Source organism: Manihot esculenta, chromosome 9 (assembly GCF_001659605.2).
Source record: "Manihot esculenta cultivar AM560-2 chromosome 9, M.esculenta_v8, whole genome shotgun sequence".
Taxonomy (NCBI): domain Eukaryota; kingdom Viridiplantae; phylum Streptophyta; class Magnoliopsida; order Malpighiales; family Euphorbiaceae; genus Manihot; species Manihot esculenta.
In genome coordinates this window covers 6,804,448-6,828,003 of record NC_035169.2, presented here as the reverse complement: position 1 = coordinate 6,828,003, position 23,556 = coordinate 6,804,448, and the positions used below count along the sequence as shown (strand labels likewise).

General features: G+C 30.7%; 1 protein-coding gene and 2 non-coding genes across 3 annotated transcripts; all 3 read left to right on the top strand.

Moving 5' to 3' along the window:
• Positions 1–182: 182 nt before the first annotated feature.
• Positions 183–255, top strand: TRNAA-UGC. Its single transcript has one exon. It is a non-coding gene; the product is annotated as a tRNA-Ala (tRNA).
• Positions 256–4,358: 4,103 nt separating this feature from the next.
• TRNAA-UGC lies at positions 4,359–4,431 on the top strand. Its single transcript has one exon. It is a non-coding gene; the product is annotated as a tRNA-Ala (tRNA).
• Positions 4,432–8,534: 4,103 nt separating this feature from the next.
• Positions 8,535–13,295, top strand: LOC110621867 (probable plastid-lipid-associated protein 13, chloroplastic). Its single transcript, XM_021766143.2, has 7 exons — positions 8,535–8,858; positions 9,021–9,142; positions 9,226–9,309; positions 9,618–9,714; positions 11,063–11,279; positions 12,405–12,457; positions 13,070–13,295. The coding sequence occupies exons 1-7, from the start codon at positions 8,619–8,621 to the stop codon at positions 13,163–13,165; spliced, it is 909 nt and encodes a 302-aa protein (XP_021621835.1). The 5' UTR covers positions 8,535–8,618; the 3' UTR covers positions 13,166–13,295.
• Positions 13,296–23,556: the final 10,261 nt, after the last annotated feature.

Here is a 23,556-nt window from a genome sequence, read left to right as displayed (position 1 = left end):
TGACATGGGCTTTGTTGGAAGATAATTTTTAATATCTAATCTTACTTGATTCAATTAAATAAGATTTGAATGTTTGTGAACCAATTTCAAAATAATTATTCATTAAAATTTGTTGATTAATAAGAAAATGGAAACCCTAGTTCAAAAAATAGATAAAAAAGAACATAAATTTAAAGACGAATGGGGATGTAGCTCAAATGGTAGAGCGCTCGCTTTGCATGCGAGAGGTACAGGGTTCGATACCCTGCATCTCCATTATTTCTTTTTATACTTATTTTATTTCCTTCTCAAAAAATTTGATTGGGATTCTTGTAATTTTTTCTTTTTTAATATTATCCTATTTAGCATTTTGATTTTTTTCCCTCATAAATTCAATTCATTATTTTAAAAAATTAATTTATAAATTGTATACTAGAGTTTAATTATGAGAAGAGGAATCAATTTTATTAACTAAATTGATATGAGATTTATTTCTATGTAATATGTTGCTATTATATATCTCTATAAAATATGTTATTTGTTTTTCTCACTCTCAAATTTATTTTATTTTTCTTATTTCATCCCTTTTATTATATTTTTCTCACTTTTTTTATGGATGCTAAATATATTATATTTGTGCAAGATCTATAGAGTTATACAAAGAGTTACAGAAAATAAAACTTAAACCATAAAGAAAATTAAACTAGTATAACCAAAACTAAATTAGGCACAAACTAAAATCAATAACAAAACAAATCAAAATCAAAATCGAACTATTCAATCCCGTACATCATTAGCACTGCGTCCACCGATTTTATTAATATATATCGAATTATAGTCACGATTTTCAAACACCGGAAATGGCATTAGAACAAGTAAGCAAATCCATAGGCAAGAAACGAACAAAAACACGAATGCAAGCTACATGCATTGGCACCACAGGAATGACATCGACTGCACGAACACATCGTAGTAGAAAAGCATACAAGCAAAAAAACCAGAAGCAACCAACAAATAACACACACAAATAAGCAACGGGCCTTTAATAGCAAGAGTTATCCACCAACAGAAGCAAACCGAGGAAGGAGATATCGTAGAGTCCAGCCGAAAAAATGTCGAGGAAGCATTGGCCACCGAACATATTGATGGAGTCCTGAATTGATGACATCACAAACAGAGCAATTCTTTCGATCGGAAGCTAGAGTCAAAATCTTGAGCAAGTCAAAATCTGGAGCAACATATCATGTCATATCAAACTGCCTCACAAAGTCCAATACCAAGACCTAGAAAGACAAAACAACAACAAAAGAAAAAGTAAAACATGATAAGCCCATTCATCTTTGGCCAGGGAGAACTAAAACAAACGATGACACAAAAATAAAACCTCATATCCTTACTCGAAGGTAAGAAAGAAACAAAACCTAAAGAAAAAATCAAAAGAAGACTGAAAAATCAAACCCTTAGCACCTACCTTCAATCCCATTATCCCTTCATCTTCCTTTTTACACTTCTCTTCTCTCTTCCCTCTCCTCAAAAGATTAATAGTTTAATTGCTCTCTTTGCTCACTTTATGTTTAAACCAAAATCTATTATTTCAATATATAATAAATTAAAATAGAAGTATATAAAAAACAGTGAGTCAAATTGAGGAGATACGATAAAAAAGACACGTAGTAAATGAGAAAAAACAAAAGTAGATTTAAAAGATTGATAGCTTTTTTTTTTACAAATGCTGCATAGGAAGAAAAGGAAAAAAAATATTAAATTTACTATTTAGTTATTATATTATAGTAAAATTCATGGTGGATCAATTTTAAAAAATATATTTAAATATTTTCAACGTTTTAAAAAGTTTATAAATTAATTTTTTTAATAATTTTAATGGTTAATTATTATAAAAATATTTAAAATATTTTCGATATAAAAAATTTAATTAATAGATATTTTATAAAATTATGAGATCCACTGATTAATAAAGTTTTTTAAAATATAAAAATTAAATAGTAAATTATTTAATGATCAAAATAAATAAATGGTTTAATATAAATAGATATTTTTAAATGTTAATAATATTTTAATATATATTTTAAAATTAAAAGATAAATTAATGATTTTTTTGATAATATAAAAATTAAATAATAAATTTTTCAATAAAAAATTTTCACCAATAAAACCAGAAACAGATTGTTAACAGTTAAAATGATTTTTATGTTTTTCTAATATGCAAACTTTTATGTTAATCAAATTAGATATTAGAGAGTTTTGTGATATACAATAAAGTTAAAGTGACTTACTATTAGGGGTGTAAATGAATCAAACTGTTCGTGAGTTATTCGAGATTCGGCTCTATAAAAGTTCAATCGGGCTCGATTCGTTTTTTAAACGAGCCGAACTCAAGCTCACTTTTTAAGCTCTGTTTAATAAACGAGCCGAGTTTGAGCTTAAAAGTATTCGGCTCGTTTAAACTCGCAAGTTCAGCTTGTTTTCAAACTCGTGAGCAGGCTTACGAATAAGTTCGTGCACAGGTTTGCGAACAAGCTAGTGAGCAGGCTCGCGAACAAACTCGTGTGAGCAGACTCACGAACAGGCTTACGAGTAGGCTCGCGAACAAGTTCATGAGCATACTTGTTGGCCAACACCAATCCCACGTGAAAATTGAAAAAATACAGAGGATTGTGACTTCTTTATATAAGGATAATCCTTCTACGTTTATTTTTATTAGTTTTGGGTTTGAGAGGCTCTAATTAAATAAAAACATTTAATTTAAGTTTCTTAATAACTTTGTAACAGCCCGGAAACCGAACTGCTACCGGCACTAGGATCCAGATCGACTTAAGGTCGCCGGGACCCGTAGTAAGCCTACTATACTGTCTGTGTACCTGTGATATCCCATACATGATCATACATTTTCTGTAAAACACATAAAATTTTTCTTTACTCCAAGGCTTAACCTGTGCATGCACTATCTCTGTTCTATAACAATCCCTACTAGAGCTCCTCATTGCTCTAGGCGGATAAAACTCATACTGTTAAGTCTGGTGTTCTCATAAACATACAATGAAAATATGTAAATATAAACTGATCATGTGTATGTACAAAGGGATTACAACTCTTATAAGTCAAGCACAAGTCTATACACTCAAAACCTTCAAAATACACCAAGAGTCTTCAAACCCTTGAAAGATTTGGTGAAAAACATGAAAAATATGAAAGTCAACTTGGGAGAGGCTGGAACTCACCTTTGGCTGCAAGTGGAGGAGAAATATCCTCCTTCCACCGACCTTTGGCCCTTTTATAGGTGGCTGGCCAGACCACCTTCAGCAGCCGAACGTGAATCCGAAACCATGCAATGTTCGGCGGCCGAAAGTGACATTCGGCGGCCGAACCTTTGCATTTCTCCCTTATTGCTTTTCGTTCAAAACCCATTTCCTTTAACACTTGAAAACATTCAAAACACTTCAAAACACATGAAAACAAATGTCTTACCCTTCTCGAGGGTTCCGACACTCGAGATTCCACCGGTCTACACGAATTCCGATGACGGACTCAAGCCGGGTATTACAAACTTTATAATTTAAATTTTATTTTTAATTTAAATTTATTTATTTATAATTTAAATGAATTTGAATTATATTGAGCTTATTTATAATATAATTGAACTCAAATTCGAGCCTAAATAAGCTCAAATTCGAGTTTTTTTAGTGGAGTTTGAGTTGGATCGTTAACGTGATAAACGCGTTTATTATGAATCGAGCTCGAATCGAGATTATTATGAATCGTGCTCGAATCGAACTTAAGTTTAATATTTATTTTATGAATCAAGCTCGATCTTATAAATGAAACTTGAGTCAAACTCGAGCTCTAACTCGAGTTCGAACTCGAACTTGAACTTTTAAATTTATTTTCTAATCAAAACTGAATTTATCAAAACTCGACTCGGTTCGGTTCGATTGAACTCGAGCTCGAACTTGAGCTCAAACTCGAACTCGAACTCGAGCTCAAACTCAAACTCGAACTTTTAAATTTATTTTCTAATCGAACTTAAATTTATCAAAACTCGATTCGATTCGGTTCGATTACAGCCCTACTTACTATTATATATTTATAAACTTTTAGTGTCATTTATGAAATTTCTTTTTCTTATTATTTTTTTTATTAAAAATAAAACACACACATGTTAGATTTAAAAAGAAAATTATACGGTTAACAAAATCATAATAATTTTAACAAAATACTATCTATATGAGATTCCAAAGCACTCTTTACCTTATTGTTATATTCTCAAAAATTATAAATAAATGAAGATGCTAATTTGGTTTCCCTAAATACCCTGAGTTGGTTTTAATAAGTAAAATGTTGGCAATTAAGTTGAAGTAGTCGGGGATGTAGCTCAAACGGTAGAGCGCTCGCTTTGCATGCGAGAGGCACGGGGTTCGATACCCCGCATCTCCAGTTTGTAAAAGTTTTTAATTTAAATCAAATGAAAGATATTTTTGCAAAGGAAAATCTACAAAATATAATATTTTTTTATCATCATAATTGGTAAATACTAAAATTATAAAATTACAAAATATTATTAGCGTGTATTTATGAATATTTATCGGTAAATTATTATTTAATCTTTAATTTTTATTATTATTAATATTTTGATTCCCTTTTAGAATTAGTTCCTTAAATTTATTTTTTCATACAATTACATCATTTTATAAGATAAAAAATAGCAAAAAAACCTAAATTATTCATATTTTAATAAATATATTTTAAATTATAAAAAATTATTAATATACTATAAAATAATCATATAAATATAAATTTATTTATATAATATTGTTAAATTATCATTCTAGTCATATAAAAAATTAATATTTTAATATAACTTAAAATTTTTTAAATTTTATCAATTTCAATAATTATAATTTAATTTTTTTAATAAATACATTTCAAATTAATTTTTCAGTTTAATTTAATTTTAATTTTAATTCAATTTATTTATAATATTAAATGACATATTTTTAAATTTGATAATACATTTTTCAATTTTTTTATATTGATAATCCGATAATATATTTTTCAACTTTTTTACATCGATAAATATAATTTTTTACGTAATTATAAATTATAATTATTGTGATAATATTAAGTCTAGTAAATAAATAATTATATTTTTTTAATTTAAAAAATTAGTTATATTTACTGTATTCATTTTGATTAGACTGAAAATTAATAATTAATTTAATAATTTAAAATTATTATATTTATTATATTAAATATAATTATAAATTAAATAAAATTTTATTATTTTAATTTATTATTAATTTTTATTTTTATTAAAATAAATATAATTAATATAATTAATTAAGTAGTGAAAATCGTAATTCTTAATTTACTGATAGTATTGTTATCACAATATCAGTATAAAAAAAATTGCACTTGTCGATAAAAAAATAATTTATGGGTTGTTAGAAATATATTTTCTAATAAATTAAATCAAAATTAAAAATAAATAAGAAATGGTTTAGATTATATTTATTAAAAATAATTGAAGGTATAATTATTAAAATTAATAAAATTTAAATTTATTTTGATGATTATATATTTAAATTATATTAAAATATTAATTTTTGATATTAATTAGAATGATGACGTGATATTTCATTAAATCTAATGGTGAAACTTAATAATATGGTATAAATAAATTTATGTGATTAGTTTAGAGAATATTAATTAACTTTTATATTTGAATAATTTAAATATTTTTAATTATTATCCCTAACAAAATAAATTCCAAAAAAATGTGCATAAGCTCTAGATAGTTTCATTAGCACAGGGCAATTCATTTTTACTTAATCAATAATAATAATAATAATAATAATAAAACTAGGTGATAAAGGTAAATTTTTTTATGCATTTTTATATTTTAATTTAAATATTTTTTAAATATTGAATAATAAAAATTCAAATTTTCATTTTGATGTAATTTTAATTAAATTTTAAAATAGTATCATACATATAATAAGTAAACCTTCCATGTGATATATTATGTTCATAAAAGACTTATTGAATATATAAAATCAAAACTTTATGTTTAATTCATAATTATAATTATAATTTTTAATTTCAAGTAACAAAGTCACACCTTTTTAATTTATTACAATAACTTTTAAAATAATTTATTAAATTAGATATAAAAATTTAAAATTTTTAATTTTATACCCTGATGACCGCTGGGTTTCACTACTCAAGTAAGAGGCTGAGCCCACTGTTATAGAGCTGGGCTTTTTTCAGGATCCAGCATTCTCTTTCCGAGTCCGGCTTGGAAGCTTAGCAAAATAAGAATCACTGGCCCAGTTCCGAATTGTTCGGTTCACACGCGTTCTAAAATGGAGAATTAAATGGCCGTTAGCATGGCGCAGAGGCCTGATTCATTAAATGGCCGTTAGCATGGCGCAGAGACCTGATTCTTTCGTACATACATATCAGCAGGACAGGAACATGTGGCCTAATAACGAGAAAGTTGCTATACGTCACTAGCGAACAAAAAAAACGAATAAAAAAGGGAGGAGCATCCTCCTCTCTCTCAGATCAAGCTTACTAAACCATTATAAAACTCTATTTTATAGATTTCAGAATATCATATCCAATATTTTTAATTTGTTATTATTATAATCAATCTTTAAAATAAGAAATCAGTTTTAATTAGTGCACATGTTATGCTAGAATAATGTTTTAGCACTTTCAAAATCACATAAAAAAAATCTTTTAGTTAACTAACTATATATATATATAAAATACTTAACTTGTACTATCCTTATTTTAGATTTTAAAATTATGAATTGCAATAATAAAAGTTGAGGATTTTTAGGGCATGTGATTAATAGAGTTAAAAAATTTTCTTATATGAATTTAATTAGTAATTAAAAAGGATTAAAATAACACATAACATATATACTAAATTAAAAATATTTTAAGAATTGATTATAATTGTAATAAATTTAAAAAATTGAAAATTTTTATATTATATTTAATAAAATATTTGAGAAAAATACAAAGAATTTGCATAGTAATAATGATAATGACAATAACATATATAAAAAAACTATATTTCATTGATTTTTTAAAATATATAATTTAATTTGTATCAAAATAATATTTTATCATATCATATTTTTAATAAACAATAATAATTTTTAAAAATAATAAAATTTGATTCTGTTAAAATTAAAGGTTTATCCTTAAAAAATATTGTTAATGACAGAAAAAATTATCAAACTACTATTTTTAGAACCAACACTTTAATATTTAAAATTTAATTTCTATAAATTTATAAGTTCCTCTGTTAAAGGATAAAAAAAAAAAATACTTTTCATCATTAAAATATTACATAATTAACAGATTTATTCTTTTATTTTTTGAATTCAACACCATCAAAATCTAAAAAAAAAATTTCAAATTCAATCCTATAAATAAATAAAATTTTTAATAAATTTAAATTTTAAAGTGAAAAAATATAATAAAAATCAAAATATATAAAATAAAATTAAAAATTAAAACTAAATAAAAATTACTTTTATGAAACGTCTGGTTATCATTATTGCTTTGAAAAATATATTTAAATATTTCTAACATTTTAAAAAGTTTATTAGTTAGTTTGTCTGTTAATTCTAGTCGTTAAATATTATAAAAAAATTTAAAATATCTCTAATATAAAAATATTAATTAGTAAACCTTTTAATAATTTGAAAGGCTAATTAATAAATTTTTTAAAATTATAAAAACTAAATAGTAAAATATTTAGTAATAAAATTAATAGACTTTTTAAAATGTTAGGAATATTTTAATATATTTTTTAAAATTAAAAATTAACTAGTGAGTTTCTTTATATTATAAAGACTAAATAATAATTTTTTATTTTATTATTATTAAAGGTATTTTTAAAATTTTATTTATTATTTTTCCTTTGATCAAATGTAAATGATTGAATTAACATAAATTTTTCAATGAAAAAATTTTAAAATTTTAAAATTTAATAGAATTAAATCTCGCACATAAAAGTTGTTAAAGTTATAAAAATAAAATAAAATTTTTTTAAGAAAAAATTTTAAATTTTAATAGAATTAAATCTTATAAATAAAAGTGTTAAAGTTATAAAAATAAAGAAATAAATCAATTAGCACTCCGAGACTTAGTCTGGTAGAAAGTGCATCCTGATAGACCTGAGAGGTCTGAGATTCGACTTCCTAACCCCTATTTCAAAAAAAAAAAAATCAATTAATTATGTTATATTTTATTTTTTTATAATAATTATAACATAATATATTATTTTATTATAAATTAAATTAAAATTTTAAATTAAAAAATTAATAAAATTATCATATTTTTATATCTTTTAAATATTAAAAAAAATTAATTAACAATTATATTTTGCTTTGCCAATACAATCTAACGATAGCAGGACTAAGCTGAAAATAGTGAGGCATCATCCGAAATTTTGTACTTTCCCTAACAATAACTTTCAGAATAAAAAAAAGAAGAAAGAAATGTGACATGCGGTTTAAGTTTTGGCTTGAACTTGAAACTGAAATGCAGCTATTTGCATTTCATTTCACACTCAAAGCATCTCCCATTTCATTATTTCCGGAATGGCTGCAGTACACATCTCGTTTCCTGCAATTTCTGCGATTGGTTCTCGCTATTCCTCGTCGTTCAATTCACATCATGCCACCACTTCTCTCGTCTCCTTCCCCCGGCCGCTGGAGACTCACCGGAGTAGCCGTAAAATGGCCTTCACAGCTATGGTTCAGCAGGCAGTACAGGGAGCTCCGGCCACCTACGCCAAGGAGATGGAGCGGCTCTCTGCTAAGGAATCGTTGCTTCTCGCTGTTAAGTCTCACAATTTTACAATCTTATTTCTTCAGCAATTGAAACAATTTTTTTTTTTAAATTACTCTGAATTGATGCCTCGCAATGATCTTTATTTGAGAATTGAATCGAGTTCTCAATTCTGGCTATGCGTCTAATGGTGGAGCGTTACTTTGATTCAGTTTAAAGACTCTGGGGGTTTTGAAGCTCTAGTGACGGGGAAGACCACAGATGTGCAGAGGATTGATGTGAATGAGAGGATAACTGGTCTTGAGCGGCTCAATCCAACGCCTAGACCAACTACGTAGGTGCTTATTTGATCAAAGCACTTCCATTTGCATTTAACTTTTTATTATGGGACGTTCACTTGTTTCTTCAGCTACTTAGGTCGCCATTTTTGGAAGGTCGATGGAATTTCGAGTGGTTTGGATCTGGAAGCCCAGGATTCTTTGCTGCTAGATTTTTATTGGAGTGAGTACAATTTAGATAGATATACTTCTTTCTTTCCTCTTCTCTTCCAGATGAATGATTCGCTCACTTGTGGAAACAAAGGGAATGTGATTTGTTTGCTGCTGTATCAGTTGTTCCTCAGGGCCCTTTCACTTGGGTTCTGTGCAGTTGAAATAATTGAGGATGTTGGTTTGTGTCTTAGGTGAAAACTTACAAAATTTTAACATAATATCAAATTCAAGTACATCATTTGAAAGTCAACATCTATCTAAATGGAGCCTAATTTGGGAAACTGTTAATTGTGTTGGTCTAACTGTATATTGTTGCAGGAGGTTTCCTTCGAATTTGGCCAATTTATCAAAGATGGATGTGCTGATTAAAGATGCATATGCAAAGATTACTGCAAGCATGAAGCTACTGTCTTCGGTACTCTTCTATCTTTATCCTCTTTGGAATGTTATTTGATGGATTACTTCTCACCTAATAAGCATAATCTTCAACTGATGCTGTATTAACGTTGGCTGGGTCTGTTGAAATTAATTCCTAAAACAATTAAGGCCAATAACTAGCAAGCATGCAAATGGAGTTCCTCTCCTGATGCATATTTAACTATTTAGACTTCACATTTGTTGGAAAAATTAATCTAAATTTTTGAATCTATCCGTCCTTTGGCAATGTTTCATTCTGTGGACTACATTGCTTGAAATAAAGCTGGTATTTGCATTATTTCCATTGCTTGCTTGATACATGGGACTTGTCTTGTTGCTTATGGTCAATGGATGTGCGAGGATAATCTGGAGTATAATTTGGATGAGGAGTTGGGTTGTTTTAGCAGAGTTATGGATGCTCTCAGGTTTAAATGATTCTCATATTCTTCGACCGTGTTTGTCATTATTGTTGCCAATAGCAGCTTTAGAAAGAATTCTTGTGGTAACAGAATCGGTTTTTTACAATTTGATTTTCATGTGTCAAAAGCTGAAGTTTGAAAAAAAAAATTGAAGCTTTTGCAAATAGCTAATGAATTGCATTGATATACTTTTGCAAATAGCTACTAGTTCTTGTCATGCAAATTTGGTAGTTATGCCCAATAGTGATGCTAAATGTATCTTATAGCACTGATATGGGAGGGACTTGGATGGGAAGAGCAGATTGGGGCCTTCCCTTTTTCTTTTTCTCTCTCTCACTCTGGAAAGCTTATGTTATATTTTAACTGTAGAACCACTTACACAGTACAAGCACTCCCATTATAAGAGACTCAACAAGAGTCACTCTGGCTAGATTTTTTTAGTATAATTAAAATAATTCATTACATTTTTTGAACTTATTTTGTAATGAGGGTGAAAGGAATGTTACCATTGATTGAATTGTTTCTAAACCACTTTTGAGGGATTTTCTTCACTCGTAAGATCTGATCATGTATTTGTTATGTGGCCTAATGCTGCATATATTTGTGCGATTATGTGGTATATTGGGAGTTTGAAACATTTGGTGATAGTTTGTGGTTAACATTGAATTTTGGGGCATGATTCAGGTATGTGATAGAAGTTGGAGGATGATCTACATAGTTTGTTGTTTTGATCATGTTTCAAACTTCCACTTGTTCCTCTTGGTTTTGAATATAAATGCTAGGACAGAACTTCCAAAGTCAATGCAACCCTGACGGCCATCAACAATTAATACTCTTATAATCATTGCGAACCTCTTCTGTATGCCATTGTTGTTTTTGAGATTTATTATGGACCTTTCTTTTATTTTTTTCCCTGGTGCAATGCAGATAGAAAGCAAATTTATTCTGTCCACCAAGTTATCCGTGGAGGGACCTCTTAGAATGAGAGAGGAATATGTTGAAGGATTGCTTGAGACACCAAAAATCATTGAAGAATCTGTACCTGAACAGCTAAAAGGTGCACTTGGCCAGGCTGTTAGCGTGGTGCAACAACTTCCAGTCCCCATTAGGGATGCTGTCTCCAGTGGGTTAACAATTCCCCTATGTAAGTACTGTTGATATTTTTGGACAGCAGTGACTGTCCTGTAGCGTATGAGTTCAAGGGTTCAATGGTACAAAAGCAATTTGATACATTTGAGAAATTGAAATCACTTCCTCTCATTCGTTTTTGGGTTTTCTCTTTCCTATCCTACATTAGTTCTATGAAGAACCAGTGTCTGGCTATCCTGCTATTGAAAATAGATTTCAAATCAAAGCATCCAAAGCATCCCCTTGAAGATATTAAGCAATCAAGCAAGTAAATATATGATTTCTTATGGCCCTGTTTGGGATTGAGGTTGGAACTTAAAAGGCGCAAAAATTGCTTTTTGACAAAGCGCTTTTTGTAGAACTGCTATTTTAAATGTTGAGAAAAGCTATTTACATTTTCATAAAAGTGCTATTTTAGATGTTGAAAAAAGCTATTTAGTTGTTTTGATCATATGATTAAAAATATTTCAAATTTAATTTTAACTAAATTTTTAATACTCCCTAACCAACATAATTATGTTGCTTTTTCTTAACAGTAAGCTCAACAAGAATGACAAACAAATCTTGTATACCAACCTATATGCTTTTCTACTGGAATCTGCATGTTGTTTTGCAGCTGAGAGTTTGGTGTGATTATGAACTAGCATATGAAAGTTCAAGTAACTGGCAAATTTGTTGTAGCATGATGTTTATATTTGCTTTAGTTGCCAATGTGCCCTATTTTTTACTTTGCAACTTCAACTCATATAACTATTGCTTTAGAGATTTTTTGGGTGTTCCCTTGGGGCTACTTTTGGGAGTTGTAATTGTTGCTCCATAATGCTCATCTGGTTGAATCCCCCCTGGTTGTTTGTCCCTTTCCTCATTTTTCTACAAATGCACCATTGATTTTCTCTGAAGATAGTGAGATAGTTTTGGTTCAGAAGCATACTGTAGATGTCATTGATGTTTTCATTCTGAATGCTCTGTGTTTTTGTATATACAACTATTTTAGCTATTTGGCATTGTTGTTTAGGTGCTGCATTTGCTTCCATTTAAATAATTTGGATACCTAATAATGCTTTATGGTAAATTTTCAAAGATGTTCGTGGAGTTATTATTAAAAGTTTGTTCTAAGATTTTCTTTTTCTCAAATTTACAGCTAGTTCTTTGCAGAGGCTCTTCATGATTTCTTATCTTGATGAGGAGATACTTGTAAGTATGCTACTCAAATGTCTTGGGAATCAATTCATAGCTGCCCTTATATGCATGCATCTCTCAAGTTCTTATCTTAGTGGTTTCATTGCAGAATTGGGTATTAACACTTCAGTAGTATTTGCATTTATTCTAATGTGATGGCATACAAAGGCAACTCTAGAAATTCTAGAATCCTAATAGATATTTTGGATGTCATCATGAACAAGAAATTCTAAAATGCTATTAAATTCAACTAAATACACTTAAAACTCTCTTCTAAGCTTTTTCTCCTGAGCTTCTTTATTTCATAGAAATGTTGAAGTTGATCTGTTAGCGTTGATTTTTCACCAGCTAACCTCTTCTCTTTGAGACTGTCATAGAAGCAATATTGTTAGATCTACTTCTAACGTAGCCTTTATATGTATGTAATCACTATAGTCCCTCTTGTCATGGTTAAGGGATGCTTATGTGTATAGATATGAGCCTTATGTCTTATCATCAGTTTGCTACATTAAAAGGTAATCATGAAAATTTTAGTAGCTTGCTTTAAGACTGATATATGTAGAAGAGCAACCGAAGGGATACAAAACCTAATCAGTTCCTGAAATCTTGTCCTGCTTCCTGACACAGATAATTCGGGATACTGCTGGAGTACCTGAAGTTCTTACAAGGTTGGATGCCCCTGCATCTCCCATTGCAGAGCCCAACATTGAGTATGAGAGCTAGATGTACATAAATTTTAACTATATATTTTTTTTCTCCCAAACTTCTGCTACAATGTATTGTTAAACGTTTTCTCCCATACTATCTTTTGAATTTCCATTACAGTATATAGATTCAACAGTTCATTTTCTCACATTTGCTCTCAATAAGACAGCCATTGTTCTCTTTTATCCTATTTTGTTTCCATTTTTATGGATGAAATACTCGGTTGTCGTCGACCAGAAGAAAGGTCTCCAAAGAGTTGGTGAAATTTACTCCATTTGTGAAATATTTGGTAGAATGTAATGTAATCAAGTTTTCTATGAAATTAGAAGTTTGATTAAGTTACATATTTACATTATATTATGGTCTACCAAATTTCTATTAATGCAATCACACTTTTAATAAAAAAAAATTGATTGCATTACATTATACTATAATCGATCAAATGTAGCAGTGGAAGAGTAACACTGTGTTTGGAGGAAGTGAAGGGCTATTTTATAAAAATAAAACTTCCAAATTTGATAGATTTAAAAATTGAAAAAGTGAAGTTTTCTGAAATTTCAAAACCTTCAGGAAAAAAAAGAACTTTTTTTTTAATGACCTTCATTCCATACACGAATTTACTTTTAAAACTCTTTATCTCTAAAATTCTTATTTTTCTTAAAAAACCTTCTACCTAAATATGAATGTTATTTAAAAAATCCTTATTTTACCTATTAAAACTTTCTTCCGAACATAGTGCAAGTACTTGATTTCCAACAATATTACTGGTGTGATTTTTAGAAGGTCACGTATTGTGCATGCTTTCATACTGGCATTTTTTAAAATTTCACCTGTTGAATTCACACCCAATTTCAAATATGTATTTGTTTTTGTTTTCATTGACAAAATTGCAAATTTTACTCCAAGAAATGAAGGGCTTTCACCATCAGCTATAGAAGGTTGGAGTAAATTATTGTGTAGTCCAGAGTTTGGTTTGAAGTGTGAACATTTTTATCCTGAGATGCTCCGTGACAGTTGACTAATATTTGCTTTGCTGTAATGCTGATTAATCTCACCACCGCTTCTCACAAGGACTTGGCTTTGCTCTACTGTGGAAGGCAGGTTGATTTGCAATTTTTTTTTTTAATGATCTTGAAATAGAGATTTTCCTTGTGCCTTCCAAAATCTTAAATATTAATTTTCTAACTTTTGACTTTTAGCAGAAGCTGTCAGGCACGACGCTTTGCAATTGCCAACAGCCATCAGCCATTTACTTACGCCGCGACCAGCAATCGGATCTAAAGCTTTAACGATACGGTTTCCTTACCTAAAGGACCGACATTAGGAAGGTAATCATCTGACTTTGTTTTGGTAATTGCCTCAATGATTTATAGGAAATATCTCTTCTACCCCAGACCAAGTGGTTGGGAGCATTGGTGATGATTGAATTCAGAAATTAAAATAATTTCTTACATATATATCCAACATCATAGTCTAAAGTCCACAGGGGCGGTTTATTTTGATTTTCAAACACTAGTTACGGTGTTTGGAGCAATTGAAAGATAAAGAATTTATTTGATTCAGTAATTAAAAAAATATTACTTGCATGAAATGCTTAAGTTCTAAACCTTGTAATCTAAGAAAAAAAATTTTATCAAATAAAAGTGAAAATAAAAATTTTTGTAAAACATAGGTGAATTTGTCCATCTCAATAAGTGCACTTGCCTTTTAACTTTATATTTTTTTTGGATAAACTGCAATTTAATCCCTCTGATTTAGTGAAATATAATCTTTCATCACTCTGTTTTAAAAAACCTTCAATTTAATCCTTCACATTTAAAAAAAAACTGCAAAATAGTCCCTACCGTCAAATTTTCAATTAACCTTCTGTTTATTTTAATGAAAATGACTAAACTATCTTTTAAGTAAAAAAATTCAACCAAACAGTATTCACTCCATCCCAACAGAGGAGGAGGAGGAGGAGGAGGAGGAGGAGGAGGAGAAGAAGGAGGAGAAGGAGAAAATGGTAGTTTAGTCATTTTTATTAAAATAAATGGAAGGTTAACTGAAAATTTGACAGTAAGGACTATTTTACAGTTTTTTTAAATGTGAAGAATTAAATTAAAAATTTTTTAAAATAAAAGGATGAAATATTATATTTCACTAAATCAAATGAACTAAATTGCAGTTTACCTTTTTTTTTCCTTTCTATAATATCAGCCTGCATGTATGACCGGTGGCGGGCAGACAATAGTTTTCTTTCTTTTATTAAAAAAAATATTCTGCCATCAATAGGTGGACAAATTCATTAATGTTGGCTTTGTTTGATAACTTTTTTTCTCTTCAAACCTTATTTGATAAAACCCTTAATTTTTGTGTAATTTTTATATAAATCGAGTTTATTTAATAATTTTATTTTTTTTATTTATTTAATTTTATAAATTGGAATCTCTTATGTCTCTAGAAGCATATTTTTCTTCCATTACATGTTACCCTTTAACCAATGTCTCTTCCAAGTTCATCGTCACTTTCCAACTTGTATGGATTTTCCATATTGTTTAATATAATTTCAATTTGTTAATACCAAAATATCCTCCATTTCTTGTACTAATGATGTATCTTCTGCCGGCAATTTCTCTCCTGCCCTACTTGTTTTTCCTCGAGAAATTGTTATACGGCAATCATTTAAAATTAGGCCATTTCAAAAACCAAATGAAAGCACTGCTCCACGTTTGATACTTTTCATAATTTTTATTCGCTTCTTTTTTAAATATATTACGAATTAATAATTATTTTAATTAAAAACAATTTTTTTACTATCTTTCAATTATGTTTATTTTTAATATAAAATTAAAAAATTAAATTTTATTAAAATAATAAAACTATTATAAATAACATACAGTTTGAAAACAAGAGGTATAGGGTGGATGGCTGCACCAACTTTGGAATATATATATATTTAATAAAAATTAAATTTTCAGTATTTCGCTCTAATTATGAGTCTAAAAAATTTTCTATGCACTTAATTTCTTTCATAATTTGTAATCTTGAATATTTTCTAAAACATTTTCACACCTAAATTCCATGCTAGTCATTAGTGGTTTTTTTTTTATTTTAAACTATTTTTATTTTATTTTGTTCATCCCACTGTTTTGTTGGATAATAAGTTATCATATTACTACGGATATATATTTTTATTTTTTTTATCAAATTGATCCAAAAGGATTTTGCATATATTTTTATTTTAATTTAATTCTTATAATTTTAGTTTAATTGTCCAACACTTACGTTTTAATACAATTTTAATCAATTTACAAATTACTAAATTTAATAATTTAGCTAGCATGAACTCTTATGCTTAGCCTGGTGGAAAGTGCATCCTGAGAGGTCTGAGGTTCGACTCTCCCAACCCCTGTTTTAAAAAAAAAAAAAAAAATTTAGCTAGCATACTACATGTATTATTATTAGGCTAAGTGATTGAAAAAAATCTCAATAATTATGTTATTTTATATTTTAATTTAAATATTTAAATTTTAGATAAATTAGCTCATCATTTGTGTTGAAGTGTAATTTTAAATAATTTTTAAAATTAAAATTAAAAAAAAATAATTTAATCATTAAATATATAATTCACATTTTCAATAATAATGAATTTTATTTACGGTAACAATTATAAATATTTTATAGCAGATCATTAAATATATAATTCACATTTTCAATAATAATAAATTTTATTTACGGTAACAATTATAAATATTTTATAGCAGATATATTATTTAATTTAAAATAATAATATATATAAAATAATTAAAAATAATATATTTACTCTAAAATTTTTGAAAAATAAAATCTATCTAATGGTAAAATTATCGATCGCATATTCAAAAGTTAGATTATTATTATTATTAAAATTAAATATATTATTTAATTATAATTAAGAATGAGTTAATATTATTTATATATATATAATTAGTTTATATTTAAAAGATAACAAAATGTTAGAACCAAATGCAAACGTTAGTGAAATTCATCTAAAATGTAAATGTTTCGATTAAAATTTAATTTTCGATTAGAATTTAATGGAATGTTTAGTCTTTTTCAATCATTTGGTCATTAATTCATAATTAAAATTAAATAATAATAATAATATATGTTACATGTTAAATTACCTTAAAATAATTAAATTAAAATATAAATACGTGGAATCGTTGAAATTTTTTTTTATTTTTTAATTATAAATTCTCTCCAATTATATATAAATTCTGATTCTGATTTAAATTAAATAAGAAATATTTTGAATTTTTTTTAAAAAAATTAATTAATAAGATATGATATTAAAAATAAAATAAAATAAACTAAAATTATAATAATTAATTGTCATACTAATTACAATGTCCATAAAAAATAATAATATTTTAAAATAATTAAATAAAAATTATACAGGAATGTTAGGAAGAAATTTTTAGCATAGTAAACAATTCTGTAATAATTTGTGCATTTATGCCCTTTTCCAACAAATTGAACAATCAAAGTCTATCGAAGTAGTAGGTTTCATTATTCAATACCATGTAATTTGGGATTAATGATAAATTCAAACCGTTGATTTTTTTCATTAATTGTAGATTATTTTAATTTTATTAATTGTATAAACTATTTTTTTTATATTAATCATAACAAAAATCTGAAATAAAATAGTGGGAAACTTCCAAATTGCAAATCTATACTGTGTATCAGTTTTCAAGATATTTCCATATGACATTTCTTTTCATGGTATTGCCTCCCATGAAGAGTAATCCTTATTTTCTTATATTAAATTTAATTCAATTTTTTTTAAAGTATTATCTATTATTATTTTAATTAATTTTAATAATTTAAATAATTTTAAAATTTTAAAAAATCTACTAAATAGTCTTTTCATTAATTTTAATCGTTAAATATTCTAAAAAATCTAAAATACCACTTATACGAAAGAATTAATTAGTAAATTTTTTAAAAAATTATAAAGAGTTAAATAATAAAATATTTAATGACTAAAATTATGGAGAGATTTAATAGATTTTTTAAAATATTAAAAAAATTTAAATTTTCTATATATAAAAATTAAATAATAATTTTTCTTTAGAACAATTAAGGAATGATATTACCAAACTAGCCCTAAGAATAACAGCATTGATTAATTAGATATTTATGTTTTGTATGCAAATGGGTTAGCTTAAATTCTATGGCGTGCCGCCCCTTTTATTTTACATATATATTATTTCTGCAATTTGCAAATAAAATTTATTAAAAATGTTGACTTGGATTTTCTTTTTTTTTTTTTAAAGTCAAATTTTAATGTTAATTGTTATAAGCCTTTACCCACAAGCTTTGGTGAAAAGTACAACTTTGGAACTACTTGTATTCTCATCTCTATATCAATTCTCCTCTTGTTAATTAATTGTTTTCTTCCATTTTTAAAATTGAAATTTTTTTATAAAATTCAGTTTAATTGTTTTTTTAATCAATGCTTATGTTCCGAAATATAGTAAATGAAGGATTTAAAAAAAAAGAATTTAAAATAGTGTAATTATATAATAATTGAATTTACTTAAGCCTAAAAATGTTAATAGTATATATATTTTAAATTCGAATATTCTTATATATCAATACTCTTATCGTAATTTAACTTATTCTAAAATTTATCATTTTTTTATAGTAACATTTATTAGGAGAAATAATTACTTTATTGCCTTTTAATTATTACTCATTCTATTAAAATTTTTTTTTAAAGCAAAGTAATAAGACTGTATTAATAAAAGTCATCAAACAAAGAGAGATATCATTCCAAACAGAAAGACGATTATGCCTGATAGATTCTCTAGCCAAAATATGAGCAGTCAGAATAGTATTACGACGAATTTATCTAACAGAAATGTCAGTTTTAGAGTCTAACAACTGTAACGACCCGGAAACCGGTACCCCTCAGTAACGGTCCGAACCATCACTGGCACTAGGATCCAGATCGGCTTAAGGCCGCCGGGACCCGTAGTCAGCCAACTATACTCTCTGTGTACCTGATAAATCCCAGTCATAAGACAAAACAATACTCACAATCCTGTAATACTCTGTAGGCTTAACTGCTGCTACTCAGATATGTCAATCTGAAATGGCCCTCAGGGCCTGTACCAGGGACTACTATCTGCTGTGGTCCAGGGATTAACACAATCTGTAACACATCCCACTGGTATCTCATCGAAGCCATACATTAAGCCTAACTCACACATTTCTCATCAAGAAACGTAAAACAGGATTGTGTACAAGGGATGAATCATACATCACACTATAGCAGTGACACTAGGGAAAGCATAAGTCTATCCAGTATATGACAGTACATATTTCTCTATTACATTACAACTAATCTTTCAATTACATCATGTCCACTATCTTATTACAACATACATTCACGCATAACTGTCCTCTGTACTCTTGCTGACGTTAACTTCCCATCGCTATCTCAGAACCTGCAAAACTGGGGTCAAGGGAGTGGGATGAGCTCTAGAGCCCAGTGAGGAGGAACAATAAAAACAGTTCATTCATTACATGCTCTCATGAAATGCATCACATCACAAACATATCATCTCAAGGATGAACTTGTCACCATAGCCCTCTACATACATAATAGTATGTCCAACTGTGCCAGGGGCGATTAGGCCTCACCTGGACTTCTCTGAAGTAACTCATATCATAACATGTCCAACTGTGCCAGGGGCGATTAGGCCTCACCTGGACTGCTCTGAGCTCTGATATGACAGCCCAGCTGTCTCACTCATAGTACCAGGAGCGACCTGGACTAACCAGGGGCGACCTGGTATGGCTATCTCATGCCACAACTCTGTATCTGTGCTCTATCAAGGGCTAAGGATCATCCAACATTCATCCACACAAATATCAGCTTATGCAATGCAGCATATTCGTGGAATCTAATGCAATACAACCTAATACATAACATGGCATTTTATGATGCATGGATCATGCTAGATTCGTGTCATTTCTGAATGTAAAATAGTACAGTTAGTTCCACTCACCTGTAGCCTCTGCTTGGCTACCTCTGGGCTACCTTTACCTCTGAGACAGCTACGACTGCTAAACTCTTCGGTTCCTCGGGTCCAATCCTACAATGGAGGACGCAAATGAGGCACCAAAACATACTCGCTATAACTGATAAACACTGCCCCAAAACCCCTCTAGAACACTTCAAAACATGCATGCAAAACAAGCAAAGGAAGGCTGGACAGAACACTTTCGGCGGCAGGTTCGGCGGCCGAATGTCCTCTCCAGAGCCGAAACTCAAGTACCTTCGGCGGCCGAATCTCCACTTTCGGGGGCAAGGTTCGGGGGCTACAACTCACTCCAGAGACGAAAGTCTCTAACCTTCGGCGGCACCTTCGGCGGCCGAATCCCCTAAACAGAGTCGAACCTCAAAAACACTCGGGGCAAGCTGTGGCAGCTTAAGCCACCATGCAAGGGGTTCGGCGGCCGAATTCCTTCTTCGGCTGCCGAACCTGAGTTCTTCACGAACTCAGCTTCTTCCGCAACCTAGCTCCTCCATCTTTTCCTCCTCGCTAACCATGCATAACTCCAAACCTCAACTTACATATACCCAAGTATATGCTCCAAGGGGTCCAAACCTACCTATCAACCCCAACAATCAACACACATAACACATAATCATGCATAAACCATTAAAACATCACAACTAAACCTATAACCATAACTCTACCCTTAGCCTTATTAAAACAAGTATACAGACTTCCCTTACCTCCTGAAATCAGAAGCTGGACACCCTGAACACCAAGCTATGCACCAACACCTCTTTTCCTTCACCAAAACACCAAAACTCTCTTCTTTTGGTTCACAACGTTCTAAACACTTTACCACCCTCAAACCTGTGCATGAGTGATGAAAAACTTATAGATGAGTCATGGGAGACGTGGCATAACCTCTGGGACGATTTGGAGGTAACATCTGTCCCAAATCAAAGACTAAGGAGTGCCCACACATTGGCTGGCCAACTCAGCTTCGGCTGCCGAAACTGCATGCAAAACCATACAACGTTCGGGGGCCGAACATAACCTTCGGGGGCCGAACATTGGGCACTTTCGGCGGCCGAACTTACCTTCGGCAGCCGAACCTATCCTTTGTCCCCAATGCCTGTTCTCTTCACAACTCACTCATGTTTCAGTCTAAACCGTTAAAATACTTACAAAGAATGGAGAAAACCTTCTCTTACCCGTCTAGAAACCTCTGACATCCTCGACTTCCACCGGACGGTAGAAATTCCGATGTCTGAATCTGCCGGGTATTACATTCTTCCCCCCTTAAAGAACATTCGCCCTCGAATGTTAAAAACAAACAAACTCATATACACACAAGTAAATAAGGAAAGCCTACCACCTTCCTCTCAGAAGCGACACAGATACCACTGGAGTACATACTCCCGGGTTAGCCATATTGTCTGACTCTGTGGATTCTTATCTGCGTCATCTGTGTCCTTCCTCTATAGGGACTGCTACCTTTTCTGTTTCTCTTTGGCTCTTCTTAGCTTTCTCACTATGCTAGTTTCCTTGTACTCACTCCGGTCAGAGGAGCAATGACTCACAACACAAGGGAATAGACATGCCCTGATCTTGGCCTTCATGCCATGTTCTCTAGCTACTACTACACTGAGTAGCTACTGGGCATGCTTCTCTGTTTGTTTCTAAACTATTCTACGCTTTTGCTGCGCACTCTGATCCTTGCCCGCTTTTCTTCTTCTCTCCCTTTGACCTACACTGAACTATCTGTAGAGCGCTCGCTAGCTCTCTAGCTTAGCTGGTTCTATAGGCTTAACTGACAAGCGACTTCTGACTGAGGGTAGCTCACATCTCAGTTGCCTTACCCAGTAGATACTGTCTGGTATACTCAGAGTCGCTGAGCAGGTTTACCCCTTATTACGGGTTTAGACTCTTCACTATGATCTAACTTTCGACATATAGTTCCCAACTCTCAGATCTCTTCTAGAAAACCACTAGCTTCTACTAGCTGGTCCTATAGCTCATCCATGTTACATGGAAACACCTGTCCTGGTAGTGATTTTGTACAACTGCTCACAGTCGTTACAAAATTTCAAGGTTTCATCCTTCGTTTCTCATACTGACACTGGACCATTCCAGGATGAGGTACAAGGTCGGATATAACCTTTCTCTACCAAGCGTCTCTATCCTATGCTGACTAGGCTCTCTCTGCAGGTGCCATTCTGTAGGGTAGAAGGAAAGAAATGGTTCCGCGTCCAGACACCACTTCTATTCCACACTCTGACTCCCTGACAAATGGTAAACCTGACAGCTCGTCTGGGACAACCATCTAGAACTCACTAGCAATGGGCGTTGAGGCTGAGTCCCTGATCTGACTCCTAAACTCGCTCACAAGAGTTAGAACCCTCTGATATCCTTTCCTGTGTACCGTTGAGTCTATTGGGCTGACATCAAATCTCTAGGCACCTATACTTTGTCCCTTTCAAGGACTCTCTCTGATCCATCTTAGCCTCTGAACTCTCTTACCTTGTCTCTACAGACACAGACACAAGTAGTACAATGAGTAAGTAGCCAATCCGCCCTAGAATGACATCAACTAGTCAACTCCAGAAGCATAAGGTCAGCTGGATAGTCTCTACTCACTCCAACCGCTAAACTGCTCTGACTGACTGACTCTGCCTCAGATGGATCATACTCGGGTCCACGAACCCAGAGAAATATACTCGAAGCCTAGAAGTCATTCAACCCACTCGAGTTACAGCTCACTAAGTCACAAGGAAGTAGGAACACGCGGGTTCAAAACAAAGCATACACATCCGAACATCCACAAGTGAACATCCCTGACGTCACTGTGTTCGATGTGATAGTTTCCTACGGAGTCAGAATGAAGATCCGAACTATAGGTAACGGACCTTCTCTCGGGAACATACTAATGAAAAGGCTAACCCTTTCCTCTGCCTCAATTTAGCACCGAGTCCCAGAGTAAACTGAAAGCTCCTCTTGAACTTACCCTTAGTCTTACTCTTTTCTTTCTCTTGTTTTGTTACTCTGATCTATGACACTTACTTTTCTCTTACTCTTATTCTTTTCTGTTCTTTGACTTATTTCTTATCTTTGAGGGCTGCACTCGGAGATGAGAGATCACTCTCCCTATCCCTATACCTGGATAAATAGCATCTCATAGCAACACTCTCGAATATCTTTCCTGGTTCACTATCTCGCTATTCCTCATTTGGCTTTTCCTATCTCTCGCACTCTCCTTACCATTCTTCGTTCTCACTCTCTTCGTTTAGCGGGTGGTACACCTGATGACTTGTCTGGGTCCTATCGATAACTTGTCTCTGGCTGTGGGCACTACAACTGTTCCCCTTCTAATCT

Bases quoted from the DNA above. Each gene is read 5' to 3' on its own strand.
- LOC110621867 (XM_021766143.2), top strand. From the start codon at position 8,619: ATGGCTGCAGTACACATCTCGTTTCCTGCAATTTCTGCGATTGGTTCT. The intron at 9,143-9,225 runs GTAGGTGCTTAT...TCAGCTACTTAG, and splicing joins CCAACGCCTAGACCAACTAC to GTCGCCATTTTTGGAAGGTC. The intron at 12,458-13,069 runs GTAAGTATGCTA...TTCCTGACACAG, and splicing joins ATCTTGATGAGGAGATACTT to ATAATTCGGGATACTGCTGG.